The following is a 21,283-nucleotide window of genomic DNA, read 5'->3' as shown; positions in this document are numbered from 1 at the left end:
AATAATAATAGTAAGTAGAAGAATTAATATTTGAAAGAGCAATTAAAAGGCGTTTAAGGTTTTGAGCGGGTGGGTTGGTGTTCATTTTTATGGTCTCATAAAAACTAATGGCCGTGTCATTACGGGAGGATATTTATTATCAGTTTTTACTGAATGGTGAACTGTCTAATAGGAGGAATGGTCGTCCGCTAGATATTTCTATACAATAATAACATTTTATTATGAGCATTTTTCCATATGGAAGCGAGCTCAATGCGCTTTGTAAGATACAAAGGTAGGTATGGATGCGGTATAACACTAAGTGAGCTGTTTGCTCGTCGCTTCCTGCACACAGACATGAAAATTTGTATAATTCTTTCTTATAGTAGTCTGTAGAAATGCTCAAAATGGGTTCGTGATGTTCAGAGACAGATATCTGCAAATTAATTAGTCAGTTCAGCCAACAATAAATGAAAGAGCCGCAAAGTATTTGTGACACAGATGTATGGATACAACAAGCTAGGGCAGGATCCTATGGTGAGAACTGTCGCAATAAAAAGGAATAACGGATTTCAAAGGACGCTGACGACCTGGCAACGGGTGGTCATCGTACTGTGAGTCAACACCCACGTGTAAGACATTCTGAACGATTGTGCAAACCAGGATGGGATTTATGTTGTCCTGATCCTCCCCTGACTGATGAACTGAACTTAGGGAAGTATTGATCGTCTGCTAGGACTACTGTGTAATAAAGTAATTAAAGCTGTTTACCAGAGTCTACTGTTTACTCTCAGAATAGATCATTCCACTTTTCACTCATCTAACGAAGGCGCAAATGGCCAAGGAATAAAATGCCAACTAACAAGCCATCCGACACATCTGTTTAATAACTCACACTAAAACCTACCCCTAACCAAAAAAATTTCATCATCATCATCATCGTCATTGTTATCGTCATCGTGATCATCATCATCGTCGTCGTCGTCGTCGTCGCATGGAATTACCTTTCACAGTGGAGAAATAAACAGCTCTCTCGGCTCCCTCTAAAACAGAGAAGATGCAAGTCGTCACGTGGTGCTTTGTCGTAAAGCACCTGGAACAAGGACGAGCAGGTAACAGCCAACATAATTTTTACTTATTTATTACACGACACAGGATGTTAGTGGTCACTGGCAGCTGTATAAAATGGGTTCCTTTGCCTCTTCAAAACCTAACACGTCCACGAGGTCCAGCAAAGAACATCAACTACCAGAGACCAGGTAAGTTAATTGTCTTCCTCTTCCTTCAAAAGAAGTAACAAACATTGTCGATGTCTTAGACTCAGAACTGGATGCACTATGAAGAGCTACGAGGACCTTAAAAATATGAAACGTAGCTAATGCAGAGAAAATTAAAAGAAAATAATACTGTTCCACCCCAATGGCTTGATCTTTTTATAATGAAACTGGAGCACAGAAGAAAGGAAAATAAAAAATATAACTAAAATTTTCATACAACTTTCTACCTGATCCCACTGTTGCAATTAAATATAAATCTTCCACCGTTAGCTCGTCTTTTAACTAGGATCGGAATATCAACAGTTCCACGAGAAACTGCGAGGCTGACCTGCAGACAGGTGAGGTCGCTGCTGTCTGAGGCGCCATGGCTTTGACATTTTTGGGAACCCAAACCAATGTAACCTACAGCTTGTGGTGTCCGTAATGCGATTTATAGTTCCATGCTTTGTATTCTCAGTTTTCAGCAAGTCCACCATGGCCATCATATTCCTAGCATTGCTGATGTCAATGGTGTCAATGGTGTCAACGGTGCCAATCTCTGATGCACAGGCCATTGACATCTACGAGGCGATACAAGAGTTGAATCGCACTGTTGGTAAGGAGAGTGTTCCTCACTGTCGTCCTTCTATATATATATAAACATATCTACTGTATGGATGATATATATAATAATACTTGTATTTGTAAAGCACTTTTCAGCTTGTGAAGACGAACTCAATCTGATGATGGGCAAAAGGGAAGGAGATATAAAGGAAAAACAGTATGGGATGACTCACACGGGAGATTAATTGATAGGCTGTTGGGACAACCTTAGTTTTGCCATCGTTTGTTCCTTGGTGAACCTCCAGACTTTGACAGAGTCTGTCGTGGTGGTCTTGACCTGCTGGTGCTGAGCAACAAAACCAGATGCTAACATCTGTGTATCATAATGTGATACTTCATTCTCAAATGGGGGATTGGAGGAACAAATAACTTGAATATATACCGAAAAAATATAATTTTTGCAAGTGTCGGCGTTGGTGGCTCAAAGTGTCAAATATACAATTAACATCGAGGCAAAGCAGTGACGAGCTGTAACAATTGCTAGCTAAGTCAATACATAGCATTTTGAATTTTTTTATTGCAAACATTTATTTATTCAAAAATCTCTAAACGACACATTTCTTGTCATTAAACAGTTTTTTGAAATTTATTTGCAGCAAGCCTTCAACAAAGGTATTACTTTATGGCAACTTTCAACGAACAAACAGTTCTTGCAGCAGGAGTTGCCAAGTTTGACAAGGTACTGTCGGATGAGCTCGGCCTGTATGATGAAGGGTCAGGGAAGTTCACTGCTCCTCGCTCGGGTCTGTACCTCCTTACTGCTCAGATTTTGATCAAGGGAACTGGTCATGCCAGCCTGGAATTGCAGTTAAATTCAAACTTACTTGCCGTGTGGAACATTGGCTCCGGCAAGGACCTCAGTGGCCAGATTGTGTACCCGGTCTTACTCAAGAAGGACGATACCGTTCAAGTGGTGTCCCGGGGCAAAGTTAGTATCTATGGAGAAAACCATTCTTTCTTCTCGGCCTATCTGATTAAATAAGGATGTCAGAGGTGGTCAGTGTCACTCTGAATATTTCTATAGCACAGGTAGCATCTGATTAACCCTCAAACACCTTGTTCTGAAGCCATTGTACAACCTATAAAGTTGATATGAACTGAAAACTAGTTAAATATGTTTTCTTATCCTGTAATAGTTTTATGAATAAAATTGTCTGTAAGAGCACTGTTACTTTTCCAGTATAGCCTAGTGAAATGAAAATAAAGATATATTTCAAGATGATGTGAAAGCACGAGGTATCTTGATAATTTTCATGAGAAAAGAACACAAAGAGGAAAGCATTAAGTGAACGAGAAAAAAATTTGCACGAATTACATGAGCTTTGATGCCAAAGTAACTGGTATACTAGAATGATCAGTTAATTATTAACAACATTGTATTATATAATATCTGACTTACGACAAGCTGCTTCCTCATATTAGTTAACTTTGTGATTCAAACTAACTGCCACATGTCGCACAACAGTTTCTGGAATTGGAACGTATCATTGTGCTCAAAAAATATGTGTCAAAACATTGACTTTGGACCTTGGAAGACATAAAGGAACAAAAAATAACTGGCATATTGGAGAATGTGAACAGTAGCATGTAATTGTGAAACTATTTCTGTGAACTGATAGAAATAAAAAAGCCAGAGACGCAAGATGCTGTCTTGGACAGTGTTTTGTTTGTATACCAACCCTCTTGTCTCTGGATTAGTTGTATATGAAATGCTGGAAGACTTACATTTCATGTTAACTTGATTCTTCTCGAACATTCCTGATGATGGATTGCATGCTGTCTGCATCCGCTGGCATCAGTAGAGCGCCAACCTCTCAGACAGTGGTCTAGTTAAACAGCTAAATATTATTGAAGTTCCTCAGCCAATAATTGATTTGTTTTCAAATAAATAACAACACTGAAAATCATGATTTGCATCCAACTTTGTTACAAACGTTTACAACAATATCAAACCTCACCAGAGTTTTGATAATTTGACATCCAAATGCTTTAACACGAGAAAATACTAAACAATAATTTATCAAGAAAGAGCAATCAAGACGATATGTAAACACAAAGCAAGGTGTTGCCTATTCATTGATACCTTTTAATTTTCTTGAAGAAAAATACACGAAGTTTATACCCAATTAATATTAGAATGTGGGGTTTGAAAAAACTGGAGGCACCCATGGCTGTATACTTCATTTCTTTGATGTAAAACCTCAACACTGAAGCCGAAGATAATGTGACAAATAGACACATGCACTGTCACACCTTATACTTATCACATACACACACTAAACACAAACATGCACTCTCAAACTTTAGCCAGCTACCTAAACACATTAAATATTTCATCTACACACACTCAATATTTCCCACCTAGAAACACTACACACACATCACCTACACACAATAAACACACACATGCACTATTACACATTTCACCTGCCACCTAGACACGCAGAGTGTAAACAATGCTACAAAAAATAAATAATACCATTTAAATACTAGTAATAAACGAAATGTAAATGAGATCTCTCATAAACAACATCGCTAAATATTGCAAGCGAGGTGAACCATACAAGACTAGTGTCGGCGAATTTGTGAGACTACAGCAAACATGGAGTCAGTGTAGGAATGAAGATGTTTGACAATAATCAGAGCAGATGGTGCGATGACAATTCAGTCTTTGATACACCAACTGCACTCGGAGACCAAATATAAACATGAACACGAACATGGAGTCTGATATTTGCATAAAGGCTTCCATTGGATTTTCTTGTTGTGACGGAAAGATTTCTCTCTTCTTGGAAGACAGTCCATGGTTGGAAGAAAGAGTACAGACACACACACTGATTAAAATGAAATACAGTATTCTATGCTTGGAATATAGCATGTGCAGACGAAATGAGCTGCCATCTCGTCGTCGTCGTCGTCGTCGTCGCTTTTGACATTAGATGAACATCAGAGTGCCAACAGGTATAATATGCACATCGTCTTTTTGAATCGCATGAGACTAAAGAGTCAGCATTTCAATTTTCTGACAAACTGCGGTCCACAGTTGTTATTGTTTGCTGTTTGTGCTTTAGACGACAGTATGTCTGGCAAATTTGTATTCAGTCTGCATTCGAATTTAATTCTCTTCCACAAAGATCAATGTCCCTCCTACCTGATGTTCCTTAAAAATATTGCTCTTTCCCAGAGATATCTAAAAAACTTTCAAAAAAATAAATGACGGTTCACAGATTGTGAAGTATTACTGAGTTTTTCAAGGTGACGATACCCAAAATTAAACATTGTATTATTTGTACAATTTCATCGAAGAATAAACAGGATGCTGTTCAGTAATATTTTGTCGAGATAAGTACACTAAGTAGTCTGTAGTGTTGTCACCGGAGTTTGTGGCGAGGTAGGAGTAAATATTTAAGACAAGTCAATAGTGCAAGTTCATCAAGATATTAATAATAATTTCTTTCCGACGAAGCCTATATCACACATTTTCTGCACAAAAGAATTATGTAGACATGAAAATCAAGTAGTATTGTACCAAGGCAACATACAGGTAAAAGGGCAGGTGAATGATTAAATAGTCTCCCACTCCTCCTGACCACACAAATCAAGAATGCAGGTATTTTACTCAAGTTGCAAGAACTATAAAATACTGTACCCCTTTCCACACCCCATGCAAATGTCAGGAAATCAAATACCGAAATGTTTAAAGCAAAACTACATAATCTCAGAAAAATTATAAATATTTGATGCAGACTTCAAAACCTATTTGTGAAATTCGTAAAGGATGTTACACGAGAGCCAAAGGTACCCTATTGGTGAGGCATTCCTTTCATACCCGAAAATAAAACTACTACCTCCACAAAATATTTGAAATTTAAATAACATTAAGTTACAATAAATTAAAAATGCTTTGATAAGGATACATTATTTCAATGGTGTGTTTCAAAGGCCACATTATTTGCTTTACCAGTCCTTGAAGATCACACTTTATTGTATATTTATGATTTTTGTATTCATACCCTGTGAATGGAGTTGAATGTAGAGATGAATCTCTTTCTCAGACACACATTTACCAACATGCTCATCATGAAAACGCGCTTTTCAAACATGAACAACTCCAGAAGTCTGATAAACTCATACTTTGTGTTGCTGTAATATCTCGGAGAAAGCGTTTCTCAAACTGTTTGATGATGAACATCACTCACTCACTGAGCCACTACTTCTTCACATGCTTTTCCTTGAAGCAAATCACAGACTGCAAACATAGACACCAAGTCCTTTCATAAAACGAATCACTTGACTAGAATCCCAGTTTACTGAGGACTTCCTTTACTCGAGGAACGAGTTCATCCTGGAACCTCGTGACTGACCTCTCAGTAATGTGTGGTGGGGTGCACTGTGACCACCCTTGTGGGCAGTGTCGGTAATGGTGGATGACGGCTTCTCTTGGGGAAGCTCGCGTCCTGCACAGAACAACAACAAATTACAGGAGGGACTAGAGCCATCATTACACATAGAGCATAAACCACTACTGTGATAGAGCGCTATTTTAAAAATCCTCCTCATCATCATCGCGTCATCATCGGTACCACCACTAACCTGTTTTACAATATTGACAAAATAATGTACGGAAATGTTGGAACTTCACGGTTACTACATACGTTGTAAATCCAGGGAAGGGACTGATGGAGTGTGTGGAGCCCTGGTCAGCTCTGGCCGGCATGTACGTGTACTTCTGACACTCCCAGCGCGCAGGCGTGCTCTTCAGGTAACGGAGCACGTGCAGGGGAGCGTCCTTGTCCTCAGGTCCGAACTCCTCCACGAAGAATTGCACGTGGAAATACACGGCCGCCAGTCTGGGATTAGGACCAAATATTTTCTGCTCAAGAAACGAAGGCAAATAATTATTTATTTGTGCTCTTGGAATAAATGCTAATATTTCCTGTCCAAAAATATATATTTCACGTTAAAGAAATAGACGAAAGTACTTCTTGCTCAAGAAAAAAAAAATTAGTTACCTGACCAAGAAATGAACTTTCATTGCCCATTTATGGACTGAGAAATTAAAGCTCACAGAAGTGTGAATTGAACAAATTTGCCTGATACACAGAACAGAAGCGTTTGTGGTGATTTGATGAAAGGGATGTCTGTCTGTTACTGCTGACATACAGGTAACCAGTCAGCCACAATCTTCATCACATGAAATACCTGAAAATATGGTTTCAGTGACATCGTGTTTCTTGGCAAAATGATTTCATCCATGTCGATGCCCATGACATAATCATAGCCGGCCAGTCGCAGACGACATTCAAGAATAGAAAAATCTTCATCCTGGGCCAGTTGGTAAAGTACTCTAGTTTTATCAGTAAAACCTCGACCCCATGGACGACCTGTCATAAAATGAACATTTTCAACTTTAGTGTCAAAAACAATATGACTTCTGAAATATGTAAGTACACGTGGATCAGTTTCATAAGAAATTTCTACATATTTAGCATGCTGCAGAAGCTAGGTATAAATAAATCCTACAGTCATCAAGCAATGCACGGTAAGGTAGTAAAAATAAATAAAGACACAAATCGGGTTAGAGCAAATAAATAAAATAAAACAGACCTGGAAGCTTTAAGGGGAACATAGCCAGCAGGCCTGTTTCTTGATAGTATTGAAACACTTTCTTCACATTAACGGAATTGTCAAAGTCAAGTATTTGGATTTTATCCACTCCAAGTAGTTTTTGCATCTCGAACCATTCCACCAGCTTCACAGGATCCAGTAAGCCGCCAAAGGCCACTTTACCACAGATGGCCAGTCCGCCTTTAACCACTTCCGGTATGTACACAGGTAAGTAGTAGACATCCTCCACTGGGCAAGCGGAATCAGGGGTCATGGTGACACGAATTCCCGTCAAGTTTTGTGGAGAAATGGGCACGTGACACTGATAGACCACACCGAGCACCTCCTGCTTGTTCTCGACTTTGAGGGTGTGCACAACGAGCGCTGGCGCCGAGGTGTCGTTGCCATGGTGACGGAAGCAGCACCTCAGCTGAGCCACCCGTTGCTCCTGGAAGGCCGTGATGCGGATGTGGCTGCCTGTGGGTGGCGTGTGCTGGAGGGCCAGGGTGGCGAAGTACACGTAGACTCGCTGGACGGGCACCGGGTCGTGAGGGTCAGCAGTTGTCCAGTCGGAGAAAAACTCCACCTGCGTATATTGCACTATCTTATAAATCTCAAAGAGTTCCACAGCTCCTAGTTCAGTATTGCTGCACGTTTATTAACATACGGTTATCTCAAATAGAAAAATATCTGCACACATGTAGCCCTAGTCATAGGCAATAATAATGTCAGGACAGTTTTTTGAGACGAAAACATTCTTCGATTTATCGCGTTTTTACTTTATTTACAATCATTTAGAGATAAATTGCTACCGATCGAAAATTTTACCCTTACTGACTTTGAAAAAGCATTTTACTTTATCTTTCGATAGTTATGTCATTTTTTTGTAACAAAAAAAAAATTCATGAAATATGTCAAAAATGTTCACAGAATGTGCAAATCGGAAAAAAACTTTGCAAGATGTGACAGGTCTTTCGCAGATTGTATGGATCATACAAGGCTGTGAAACAAGGAGAATGTATTCCTGTTCTGTAAGCTATAAATAATAAACAGTTGGAGCAACTGTTTTAAATAATTTCATAGAAATATTTAATCTTTGAAGAAAATATTTAATTAGTAATGTAAATTGTAATAGGATTACAGAATCAACTGAATACATAAAGTATCAGTAGCTCTTGGTCAAATTCTTAAATGAAATATTGTTTCTAGAAAAAGGTTGTTTCATGACAACAAAAGAAAGGCTGACTATAAAAGTATTAATATGTTTTAGTATCTCGATCTTTACAAGTTTTTTTTCATGCATCTGCTGATCTTATTGCTATGGCCAAGATAGAATTATTTTGAATTATTAGTGCATTATATAAGATAGGTCATCATTCTATGGTGCGTTCCTTAAATTATTAGATGTGCCCAAAACAATAAGAGGAAGATATTTTAAGTCAGACCTTAAAAATATCCATTTGAAATGCAGCAGTTCGACTTCCCTTTGGAATCTCATCGCTTTGATTGTGTTAAAATCTTTCGCTAACAATGTAACAGCAAGAGTATGTATTATATTTTCGAAACCGCGTACACAGCGCTACATACTCCAACAATGCACACATATATAGAACACACACACGTGGGGTGGAAGAAGCCAGACTACCCGGATAAAATATCAGTCTTCAATTGTCTTCATCTCTAAAGGTTAGTCGTCACGGATTACAGAAAGGTTTACAGACAGAAAGGTCTACAGAGTCGTCTACAACATTCAGGTAACGACATCTTGTAACAACGTCTACAACCGTCTAGTGACTAGTGTTCAGGCAACATAGTCCGTTGTCGTTGTCGGTGCCGTTGCCTTACCAACGTGTTGCCGTGTCCCAAGACCATTCTCGGTGGACTCGTTGAATTAGTCTGTGTCACAAAACAACATGACATGACCATGAGAAGTTTTCACAGGCTCAAGCACTCTTTCAGATGGCTGACTGAGAAGTTAAGACAAAGATGAGTTAGTTGTGATAAAAGTTGTGACAATGAAGCAGCTGGTTGCAATAATTGTTACAGGTAATTAAATAAGAGAAGAAGGTAACTTTAAAAAAGCATGAAATACATATGAGAACGAGATAATCAAGCATTAGTTATTATACGATTAGTAATACTAAGCATTTTTGTACGCACTGGGATGGAGGAGCTCCACGCTCAATCTTTATCCTGCTATATCCCACCACCAAACTTGGCTTCAATCATCCTCGTGAAAATATCGCTCTCCGACTTGCATCCTACAATTTCCTAATGACAAAGCTTTGCTTCGAGGTCTGGCACAATCTTAAATCAGTGATCTCACAAACTTCGTGGTATCCGATAGGTCATTCATACTCACATCCACCATCAACTATCCATGTGAGTGAGAGACAGCCAATGACTCAGCATGGACTCTAGTAGCTAGTTCATCCATTGTCGCTCCATGGTTACCAGAGGTCACCCTACTGACCTTACTAAAGCAACTGCTCATTCCATCCCAGTCGTCTCTTAATTAGTAAAGTGCGGAGAAGCCGGGGGTCAGTCACATGCCAAATAAACAGCAGCAACAGCTGTGCAGGACGTGCCATCCTCCCTCAGAATCGAACCGTGGCTGCTGTGACACCATCAAGACATCTCCCAACACCTGCTGCTGGCGTTGGTAGTGTTTACATCTCGCATAAGCCAAGCTGTTGCTAATAGCTTCTGTTAGTTGATGACAGACATTAATAGAGGCAGCAAAGAGGAATGTGGTTGGTCCTTAAAAGATAATCTTTCGTCAGAAACAAACTGACATCGTCATGTGATTAGTTTTCAAACTGAGTTTACACGCAGTGTGTTGATGATAAACCTGTTTATAGCAGGAAGTTCAATTGGGAGGATGTAGTTTACAGTCCTTCATCATTATTCGTTGTAGAATTTTTGTCGGAGCCACATTTTTGCGATATAAGTGTAGTTTGAAGACTGTGCACTGAAATAAAAAGAAAACCCCCCCCCAAAAAACCTAAACAAACGCAAAGTTTACACTCAAGCCAAAAGACTAGAGAAGCGCAGTCATGAGAACAGATGAATAAGCAAAGATTTGTTGGAAGCAAGATGTGAAGAGGACGAGGGCGGCTTCCCGTGTACTCACCTTGACGAACAGCGAAACCTGGGCAATCGTGAGATCAGCTCGCCATGCGTACAAGAGGAATGTGACGAGAATGATGATGCACACGATGAACAGCTGCTTGCAGTACCGAGCAGCCATCACTGACTTCATGAGCGATGCCCAGGACTGACAGTCAGGAGAACTTTGTAACGAGTGTCCCCTCAACGATCTTGGAGGGAGAATCTGAAACGAGGAAACCATGTGAAACAAGTTCCCACTGCTGTCAGTAACTCTCTAAAAAATAAAATAAAAAAAGGGAAAAAAATTAGCGCAAAAAAAAGTATAAAACCTAGAACGAACACAAAAAAATCAAACTAACCAAAAAGACCCCCAAAATCTTACACACGACACTGTATGGCTGGCTGTTGTTTCTTTAAAAATACATCTTTATTTTGACATGTGCAGCATATTTTGGCCAAAAATTGAAATACGTGCTGGCGTGAACATTAACATTGTGACTAGAGGCTCAGTGGACTTGTGAACTTAGTGAAAGCAGGTTTGTTTATTGAAACACGAGTTGTCAACAACAACCACAACAGCCTCTGGCGTAGTCTGGCAGGTGTCGGGTGGGGACGGTAAATAAACATAATAACAGATGCACGGATGTCTTTATAGCATCTATTAAAACATGAAAAGACAACAATTGACTCCACTCCTATTTCCCATTCACTGATACACGTGTGTGAGTGTGAGTCTGCGCGCGCACACTGAAGGGAAAGAGACAACACCCGACCTTGAAAGAAGCGGATGTTTGATTATTGTAAAGGAGTGAATGAAGGTTGCAGTCTTCTTTGGTGCAAATCTTGAAATGACCTGTCCAAGTTGGTTACCTCAGTTTTTGTTAGAATATGGCTAATCATCCAGTCTAAGAAAAAAAAAAGAGGAAGTGCAAGTGGAAAAGTTTCGGAGGCTCTCTCTCGGTATCTGGTGGTTTGTTGTCTCAATACATCTGTGCAAAGTCAACGACCGTATGCATGTCACACTCACATCCACCCTCTCCAGCATTCACACAATTATCTTTTGTTCCTGAGCAAAGACAAACTACACCGGTCTCTTGCAGGACTTGTTTGTTTTTAATTGGAAAGGGAATGTCACAGCACACTTACATCAAACATTTACTCATATAAATACAAGACACTGCTGATAATCCCAGTAGGAAATGCTCATCATTCTGTATACAATAGCAGGTTTTCTCACACACTCACTGAGCTCAAGACATTAATGAATTATTCTCTCATGTACTTTCGGTGCGTACATGTCACTGCTGTCCACCCATTACTCACGGTTCTGTACTCACATAATTAATGAGGGGCTGATTTACTCTAAATTCATGTCCACGTATGTAAAACGAATAGAAAAGTAAAGGTGCTTCCTGTACGGGTGGATATTGTGAACACTGGATGCCTGTCAGGACCGGGAGAAGGTATTTTTTTGGTCTCACCCATGCTGGTCACCTCTCGAATTCAACGCGAAACTAGAATTTAGAACAGCCTCAGGTGAAAAGTTCCTCACGTTTACAACGGTTACAGACGTAACGGCTAGGTGTTGACACGTCACTCGTTAATACTACTACTCACAATATCCTCAACAAAGGGTTCTTCTACAAATAAATACAACAACACGCACCGTTACCTCTGTGGCATCATCAGTTACAATGCCTGCATCGAGAACAATTTTACCTCTGTGGCATCCTTTACAATGCCTGTATCACATACAATTTTACCTCTGTGGCATCCTCCTTTAAAAGGTCTCGTTGACATCAACAGCACACTCTCCATGACATCAACCTTCACATCATGTATTTTGCATCAAGAGCGCGGTTTTGTCTCCTGGCAACGGAGGACATACCAACGTCTTCTTGTTTCTTTTTATCGTTAAAAATGAATCGTTCACAGCGATTCAATACTATAATATATATTAAAACTCGAATACAGTATCTATAGAAGCATATCTAAAAGTGAAATTTATGAGAAGTCTGCTATTAACAAAGCGACGACAGAGATAATATTATGGATAATGATGACAAAGTGAAAGACAATGAAAACAGAAGAGAGAAGTAGAACAAAGTCCACCTCCACCACCTACAATACCAACTATCCCTTCCTTCAATATTCTAAAGGATTTGAGTGATTACTCATGCTCTTGGTGTTACATGCTCGACACGTGCGCCTCGGCCTTTCTGCGACTTGGTGACTCACTGCCCGCCACGTCACCTCTCGCTGACAATGCCTCACAACGAATATTTCATCGCCACATGGCAACGTTTCTACAGAACACAAGGGCATCAATAAGCTTGTCAAAAGGAATTAAGCTGCACACCTAGGTACCATTCATCTCTTTGCTCGCCAGATGTCGCTTGCTTTATTCACTGTTCCCATGACTCCTCCATGACCTTTTTCAGCAGCTGGTTCAAACTCTGACCTTTTAACGGATGTAAAGCGGATAGCCAGGAGGATGTTTCCAGTCAAGGAGAGCGCAGGTGTAAGGTGTTAAACACCCGCTTTGATCAACGGAAACTGAAACGTACAGGGTTCAAAGCTCGATTCGGGCAGTCTGAATATAGCACCTGGCAGGGTGGCCGTCGGGGGTTTTGTCCGGATTGTCGGCCTTCTTTCTTACCCTTGAAGGTATCACAGTCTGTTCCAAATGTAGTATGCTGGATACCCGTAAGTAACCACTCTGAAAATCTCGTATGTAGACATGAGTACTCGAAATAACCAGCGGTTTATTTTGTTGTTGTTGTTGTTTTTAGACAGATTGTTTTGGCATCGCTTTTACCTAAAGAAACGCCGCTTTACATCATGTAACGAAATTTATAATAGATTATATATAAATACAGCTTTAAAGCCATCAACAAAGGATCAAAGACATGTTTAGTAATCTTTGTGAAGCAACTAATCGCTTCATCTCTAGCAACATTTGCCGAACTCGGCAGTTGACGAGTTGTTTGCTCATTAGGATGCGCTTTTTTCTCAAAGTATGATTCAGAAATATTTTGTATATTGTCATGGACGACACGACACAGGTTGATACAATACACACAACCCGTGTTCTTGTGTTCATGTCACGAACACGAGTACTAAACAACTCGAGCATTCGTGACAGATGGGCATTAGTTCAACAAATGATAGTACGGTTATCTTGGCCTGCCCGGGTCGTATGGATTTTTGAACTGGGCCAAGGACTTTCACGAGACCAAGGTAATAATTGTCCACATCAGCCTAGCCAAGAATACAGTGTCCAGTGGACACAATATCACAACACGAGTTTGGTCTCAAGATAATGTACAACACCCCATGGTCTCTCCCTAGATACATGTATATACGCACTAGATATTCACTGTTCCCACCCTCCGCTTATTTCTCTCAAAGGAGAACCTTCTGACTGAAGAGCCAATGTTTTATCAGTACTCACAGTTAGATTGTGGACACAGTCGTCGTTGGTACAGAAGTCGGCAAATACGTTTTTGTTCGAAGCAAGGAACATACGGGTACTCCAAGTCTTGTCTAGCGATCCGATGAGGTTCAATCACACCATCCACGGTTGTGTGGTCATCGTGTGGACAAGATACCTGGCACGTGTAGACTCACTCGGTCGCCACCCACATGCGTTTCACGAACCACTTACAGCACCCGGGGAAAGGTTAGCAATCACACAATCACAGTAGATCACAGGATGTGATGGTCTGTCGGGTTCCGTTGGTAATCTCACAGGAGGAACTAGCCGGTTCGATCCTTAGACACGGGATGATTATCCTCCATGGCAACACGAGGAGAGGACATCCTCCACTCAACTGCGACCTTCTTTAGGGGAGATAACAAACACAACCACCGCAGGGACAGATAACTCCGGCACGTCCATCGGACTCTCGCTGTTTTACTTCCTTGGTTGTCGCGGGAAGTAATGACTACCTCCCTTCAACCTCTCGGTCAGTCGCTCTCCCTGGATCACTCACTTGCACCTGGCTTTGCGTGATCACCACTCACAGGCAGCATTTCACTTCATTGCATTTAAAATTTGTAAAGCGCATATTTCCACTCCCAACCGCCCAAGAACAAGAACGAGACAAGGACAGCATACGAGGGACAGGAAAACAAACAACATATGAACTATAAAAAATAAACAACCGTACCAACAAAGAATTAAATAAAATACAGAAAACACAAAGAGAAACCAAATAACAAGAACTGAGAATATCATGTGATAAGGACGAGCAGGGAAGGGTGTGAAAAAGGACGAGCATGATGGGAAAGGTTGCTAGGACTCATGTTTACGAATGGGATGTTTTCAGTGCAGTGTAAAGAATTCAAAACTGGGAAGGTGGCGGGTATGGAGTTCTGTACTTTCTGGAGTTTGTGAAGAAGGTATAAAGGTCAGCCAGCAAGCAAGGAGTTGTAGTAATCAAGTCTAGATAAAACAAACACAGACACGAGTGTTGGTAGTGTGTGTAGACAGAATGTGACGGATGGTACTTGTGTAGTTCATAATAGACTGACAGACAGCTGTAACTTGTCTATCATAATAGACAGACTGACAGACAGCTGTAACTTGTCTATCATAATAGACAGACTGACAGACAGCTGTACCTTGTCTATCATAATAGACAGACTGACAGACAGCTGTAACTTGTCTATCATAATAGACAGACTGACAGACAGCTGTAACTTGTCTATCATAGAGAGATAGACATGTAACATGTCTACAAGAAAGTGGAGCAGGATGAGATGTTTACCATCAACAAACAGTCTGTGTCCTGTCAGTGAGACAGGAGTTGAACCCCGCTAGTGCAGGTCCAGAAATCCCCTACAGGGTGTGTAGTGTATGAAGGAGCAGAGAGTGGTCCATGGTGTCAAATGCAGCAGACAGATCCAGTAGAACTAACGGCAGAAACATCACCACTGTCAAGCGCAGATAATATGTCGGTGCTCACTTTAATTAAAGTAGTTTCAGTTCTGTGAACAGGTCTGTATGGTGACTGACATGGGGGATGAGCTGGTGTCCGTTTAAATAATTAATCACAAAATAACTGTCAACACTTACATTGCGCGATGTGGGGGACTACCTTCCAGTCTGATGGAATCTCCGTGTCAGAACACCGCTTTTAACCTGTAAGAATAACACTGTTAACAAATACTCCAGAGAAACAAGAAGAAAACTACTCCTCCATGTGTAACTGCACTTGGGTGCTGCCACTCCTGACTCACTGATGCGAGAGGCGCTGGCGGAGGTGCAGGCTGCTGGAGGTCACGACGGCGAAGTAAACATCGCTAGTGGCGGGGGTCAGCACGCGCGCGCCGGGTCACACATCGCCCCCTCTGTCAATTCCAACATCAGTCGATGTGATCACAACACTCAGTCGACTCCAGCACGACAACCACAACTCATGGTCGTTGAGCCTATAAGGAGTCGACCAAATCATTATCTTGGCGATAATTCGGCCACGAACTTTGGTGTAGTCTCCACTATCTTTTTTGGTTGACACACATCTTGCTTGTTTGAGAGAGAGAGAGAGCGGGAGAGAGAGACAGAGAGAGAGGACCAAGCTCAATATAAGTCAGGGTGTGTTTTGTACGTATTCTAATCTCTTCACATTTTTAAAGTTTAATGCTTTTACTTTTAAAAGTTTTGCCACAGCTCTGGATTTTTTTTTTATTGCTTGAAGCAAGGAACTAATTTTTTATTTAAAGGTATTTGTGTATATATCTATATATGTCATAGATAACTGCAAAGGATATATTACTTGATAACAAACGTGGCTGAAGTACGGATATCACGTGGTTAATAGTTATTTGTCAATGTAGGTCATCCCATGACCTTTCTGAGTTGGTCACGAAGCCCTGTGTTAGAGGCTTCACTTCTGTCTCGGCTGTGCACTGGTCGGTGTTTATCCCTCTCTCTCTCTCGCTGTGTAACCTTCCCCATCCCTCTCTGGAGGAGGTTTCCCTTCCCGCTCTCTGGGTCGACTGGGGGAAGAAGCTGCGCTATACTGCTGTTGCAGCATCCCTGGGTTTTATCAGAAACTTGGATACCGGCCCCATGGTGCCTCCTACAGAGAGAGAGATGGTGGCATTGTTCTGGAAACAAATACTCATTCTGTCTTCACGACACCATGAACATCCCATTTCCAATTTCTTCAGGAGCCAAGGCAGGAGGATGCTATCTTTTTCAAACATCTGTAAGTCTGGTCCCAGCAAAGCGTGTGGGATGTAACAATGATTTCAGGATGGAGGGGCGGCTGGCAGCTTGCGTGGCGGCAGTTGTTGTCGTCGTCGCTGCCAAATGGGGGAAGAGGTTGGTGTGCATCCTCCTCCTCCATCTGCTCTCCTTGTGGCAGACGAACAATAACACACGTGTTTACCGAAAACAAGGCAGTGCTGATGAGTGTGTGAGAAGTACGGAGGTGTGATGCGATCTTTGTTTGTTTGTTTGTTTTTGTTTGGTTACTTTCCGTTCCCCTTAAATACAAAAAATAAACCTTTCCTGTTTCGTTGTCTAATCCTGGTTTCATTTATTAGCTGGTATGAATATCGCTTTGTAAGACACACAATACTGGTTCAGTTGTCACAACATCGGTCTGACTGTATTTGTGTGTCAGTGTGTGTGTGTAAATTATGTTGTTAATAATAATAATACTCATCATAAGTGATGTGGATTCAAGTCGTGCAGATTGTAAAGCTATAACATTGATCTGTTTGTTTTTAATCCCTGTCGACATCCATCTTAATTAATTACTTAATTTGTTGTTTCCCATTTCTCCGTTCCTAACCTTTGTTAATACTGTTGTATCCAGTGCAGAGCGCACCTCCCCCCACTCTCACCTCCGGGTATGAGGTGGATTGTACGGAATGTAAGACACACACTGGCTGACACAAACAAACAGATGAACACAGGCGCGTGCCTCGGTAACTAGCTTCATTTAAACAGACCCAAGCTGTTGACCTTACAAAGTTCCCTGTTTTAACCCTCGGCTCCTTGACAAGAGATACGGGTACGGCAACGAGGGTCGTCATGGAAACATCCGCTTGAGGTCATCCGAGTAAAAAGCAGCATAGCGCCATCTTGACACCAGAACGAGGCCTTGTGGGCTGCTGACGTGGCTACTGACACTAATCTGTGTATCGAACTGTTGGTGATGCTGGATTTGCAATCCACTCCAGGATGTCACATCCACAGAGACGATAGAAGTCTGTAGAGGAACATTCTAGACTTACTTGAATAAATACTGACAGAAATCACAATGTATTTTTGTGTGTGATTTACTGTTTACTGTCAACTTGTTTACCGCTTGTTGTCTAGTCCCGAAGAGAAGAGACCTGCGAGCAGCTGACACGTGACGACAAGCGGGGGTCACGGTTGTTGAACTCGCGTGACGGACAGGGCTACACAAGGACGAGGTGAAAGGTGAAACGACAGGTCAGACAAGTACGGGAAGCACAACAGGAAGACAGTCAAATAATGGCCGACACGCGCCAGTTAATATTTGGGAAGTGTCAGTGAATTTAATGTCTTTAATCAAGATAAATAATCGAGAGCAGTTTTCAAGAGTAAGAAAGAAAAACGAAGGCTGCGATGCTGAAGTCAATAAATGAATAATTTTGTCAATGTAAGTGTAAGGACAGGTGGAGCAGTCAGTACCAGTAATTGCTGATACAAACTTCATGTTAAGCTCTATCATAAATTACTAAATTATATGATGCACTCTATAATGAGTCATGTTATATATATTTTTCGTTCCAAGGAATATTTACTATTTATTTATTATTGCAAATGTCACAGTGACATCTCTCGTCTTAAGCAAAGGCATGTCATGTCACTGTCCCTCTCTTTAAACCAGGGGTGGGCAATTAATTTTCCCAAGGGGCCGCATGAGAAATTGGGATGGTTTTAGAGGGGTGGACTAATATAGTTAACTCAGTTTTACCCAATACTGTATATAGAGTATATATATATATACTGGCGGGCGGGCCAGCGGGCGGGCCGGTCAGAGACAGGAGGCGGGCAGGCCTTTGCCCAGGTCTGCTTTAAACCCTTAGGGTCTTTAAAATAATCATTTTAGTTGCAAGGTTAGCGATCGAGTGTTTGTCTGTTCTCACAAATGTCAAGTTTTGTTTGTAAAAGTTGTTCATAACCTCATTTACAAGTTTATACATATTGTATAGAACAGAAATGTGTCACTGCAGTGTTTTATCTTTTCACTTTGCACAGATTATTATACTTAGTACATGGAGCTACAGGTCTGTGATGTTACAAACTTATATACACAACATAAAATAAGATTTAATCATACCGTCTCAGTTCTCTTCGTCCTCCAGTCGAGCAGCGAGCAAACTCTGTGGAAATCCTTCAGCTGACATCCAGCGAAAATCCCCTCATGTAATGAATACCCGTTTCTTAGCTCAAACAAGATCGGGTGGTCGTGGACAGCTAGAGACCCCTTCTGGTTGGATGCGATCCTCGTCGTGTCGACGTGACCCAGGACGTGTGTGGGTGGACGGCTGTCTGTCTGCCAAGACCAAAGCTTGGACTCTTGCGAAGTGATTCGCTGTTAGTCTCAGCGAGCCGTAACAAAGAATATAAATAAACCGGAAGCTGTGTCGTCTGATGACTCGTTTAAACAGTTACTTGGAAAAAAATCGCCTGCCAGCAGTCCAGGGATATTAGTTCGTGACTGACACCAGCGCCCCCGACACTGAAGGAAATTTAAATTTAAAGATATGGTCAGCAAAGACTGGGTGTGTGTTGGGTGAGTCACCCGGTGATTCACCATGCATGTGAATCTTAGGTATAAACAATGAAACGCCACGTTGACTTTGGCACCCGGTTTTCTTGCTTATCATCCCTGCAATGACAACAAAAGGATCCGGTTGAAGAAGTAGTCTTGTCCCTTGGGAACCGTGACACCTGTTCGGAGGTAACTTTCGGGGATAGGTTTACCCTGATCATGGACGTGTAGGTGGATTGCTGTCTGTCTGCCAAGACCAAAGCTTAGGCTCTTGACAAATGATCCACCGTTATTCTCTGCGAGCCGTAACAAAGAATGTGACTAAACCGGAAGCTTTGTCGTCTAATGCCTCGTTTTAGTATTTAAACTGAAATGTTAATAAACCGCAAGCCTTGTCGTCGCATGCCTCGCTTTAGCAGTTAACTGGAAAAAATAGTCTGCCAGAATTCCAGTAATACAAGTTCGTGCCCTGATATTATTGCTTCTTTCCCTCCTTTTTCCCTCAGAATGTGAACAGACCTCTACATGGAACTACTTTGATGTCTGATCAACCACCTGGCACGGGATGACGGTTACAAAGCATCTGGATTTAAACAATTTTCGCTTCCTAGTATGCTGATAGAGTTCGTGTGCATGTGTGTGTGTGCGCGCGTGGCACACAGTAGAAGTACAAAGATCAAAAGAATAAACAACAAACCCACATAGAAAAATGAAAAAAAATTATATCACGCGAAAATGTCTTATCAGTGATTATCTTGGTTTCGTTTCGCTCTATAGTTTGAAATATAATGAAAACACTGAGTGAAAAACAAACAATCAAGTTGATGTATTTAATACTTTAAAGTTAATTAAAATAAAACGAGAATATTAACAGAAAGAAAGATCAACAGTGTAGAGGGAGACCTCCCTACCACTTCCGTCTCCGCAAGCAGTGAGTGCACGAGTTGACCCCTGACCCTGAGCGAAACTTTCAATAGAAACAGAGGGCGGGTCCGGTGACTAATACACTTAAATAAAACTTATACTGTCACGATACAGTTACAAGTAGCTGCGACCTTAGGCATCGGGGATAACGATTTCGTGGCGGCAGATGGCGAACAGGGATTTTGCTTGGCTGTTCGTTTGAATCCCCGGCTGCTGAGAGAGCGAGAGAATATAGACATTGATATATATTGTAACAGTCTCAGTGAAGGGAAAAATGTCGGTGACAGGCAAAGTAACTCAAGGCCTAAAACTGATGACAGGTAAAGGTAAATAAAATTATGTCCCAAAACAACCGAGACAATGTCAGTTAGAGAAATATCCGAGCAGTCTCCACCTGGTGGTGAGGCTACATTCAGTTCCTCTAGTTTGACAGGTAGTGTGTTCGAACTTCGGCTAGTTTTATTGTTATTCATTTTTTAGTGTTCTGCTTTGGATTTTTTTCCCATTCTCTAATATGATCAATTTTCTGTCAATTCTTTGAGAGTAAATGAAGACAATGTCATTAAATGTTCACTATAACAACTTTGATCTTAATTCTTGTTCACACAATTTTGCAATGATGTTGGAAATTAGTTAATTCTTCTTAATTTTGTTCAAACATCTTTCTACCATCTACCAGATATTTAAACAACAAAACAATAAATAAACACACCCAAGGTTCAAACGCACTGCATTGCTAAGCTTAATTATTGTTTGTAACCTCTACGATAAACAAACATCGGATGGATGATGTGCTAACCTGCAAAGCAGTTTGTCATTGTCTCGGTTCTTTTGGGCCATAATTTTATTTACCTTTACCTGTCGTCAGCTTTAGGTCTTGAGCTACTTAGCCTGTCATTACCTTTATGCCACACTGATAGTGTTTACAAGGTGTCGAGCTTAGCGCCATGACCAGGTAAATAAATATTGAGACCGAGCTCTGGCTGAGCGCCCTCTGACGTCACGCTTCCGACGGCTCCC

General features: G+C 41.1%; 2 protein-coding genes across 9 annotated transcripts; one reads left to right on the top strand and one right to left on the bottom strand.

The window, feature by feature from the left end:
* The first annotated feature begins 1,111 nt into the window (after window positions 1-1,111).
* On the top strand, window positions 1,112-3,503 carry LOC112574876. The gene is made up of 3 exons (XM_025256206.1): window positions 1,112-1,238; window positions 1,714-1,851; window positions 2,456-3,503. The coding sequence occupies exons 1-3, from the start codon at window positions 1,136-1,138 to the stop codon at window positions 2,839-2,841; spliced, it is 627 nt and encodes a 208-aa protein (XP_025111991.1). The 5' UTR covers window positions 1,112-1,135; the 3' UTR covers window positions 2,842-3,503.
* Window positions 3,379-19,284, bottom strand: LOC112574875. 8 transcript variants are annotated; one of them, XM_025256198.1, is made up of 9 exons: window positions 18,905-19,284; window positions 15,658-17,803; window positions 14,032-14,616; window positions 10,600-10,800; window positions 9,312-9,362; window positions 7,467-8,052; window positions 7,062-7,243; window positions 6,515-6,732; window positions 3,379-6,316 (listed from the first exon to the last, which is right to left on the bottom strand). In XM_025256198.1, exons 3-9 carry the CDS (start codon window positions 14,101-14,103, stop codon window positions 6,154-6,156), a joined length of 1,473 nt encoding a protein of 490 aa, XP_025111983.1. In that variant the 5' UTR covers window positions 14,104-14,616; window positions 15,658-17,803; window positions 18,905-19,284; the 3' UTR covers window positions 3,379-6,153. The 8 variants fall into 8 exon arrangements, with proteins under 8 accessions (XP_025111983.1, XP_025111982.1, XP_025111987.1 ...); XM_025256197.1 differs by lacking the exon at window positions 18,905-19,284 and having other exon boundaries at window positions 15,658-18,079; XM_025256202.1 differs by lacking the exons at window positions 14,032-14,616; window positions 15,658-17,803 and having other exon boundaries at window positions 18,905-19,279.
* Window positions 19,285-21,283: the final 1,999 nt, after the last annotated feature.

Source organism: Pomacea canaliculata, linkage group LG11, assembly GCF_003073045.1.
Source record: "Pomacea canaliculata isolate SZHN2017 linkage group LG11, ASM307304v1, whole genome shotgun sequence".
Taxonomy (NCBI): Eukaryota; Metazoa; Mollusca; class Gastropoda; order Architaenioglossa; family Ampullariidae; genus Pomacea; species Pomacea canaliculata.
Note: the sequence above shows the minus strand (reverse complement) of the source record. Positions and strands in the feature narration are given on the sequence as shown.

Excerpts from the sequence above, each read along its gene's own strand:
- LOC112574876 (XM_025256206.1), top strand. The coding sequence starts at position 1,136 with ATGTTAGTGGTCACTGGCAGCTGTATAAAATGGGTTCCTTTGCCTCTT. Across the intron at positions 1,239-1,713 it reads CATCAACTACCAGAGACCAG|TTTTCAGCAAGTCCACCATG; the intron begins GTAAGTTAATTG and ends TTGTATTCTCAG. Across the intron at positions 1,852-2,455 it reads AGAGTTGAATCGCACTGTTG|CAAGCCTTCAACAAAGGTAT; the intron begins GTAAGGAGAGTG and ends ATTTATTTGCAG.
- LOC112574875 (XM_025256198.1), bottom strand. The coding sequence starts at position 14,103 with ATGTTCCTTGCTTCGAACAAAAACGTATTTGCCGACTTCTGTACCAAC. Across the intron at positions 7,244-7,466 it reads GTTCCCCTTAAAGCTTCCAG|GTCGTCCATGGGGTCGAGGT; the intron begins GTCTGTTTTATT and ends ATTTTATGACAG. Across the intron at positions 6,317-6,514 it reads CCCTTCCCTGGATTTACAAC|GACGCGAGCTTCCCCAAGAG; the intron begins GTATGTAGTAAC and ends TGTTCTGTGCAG.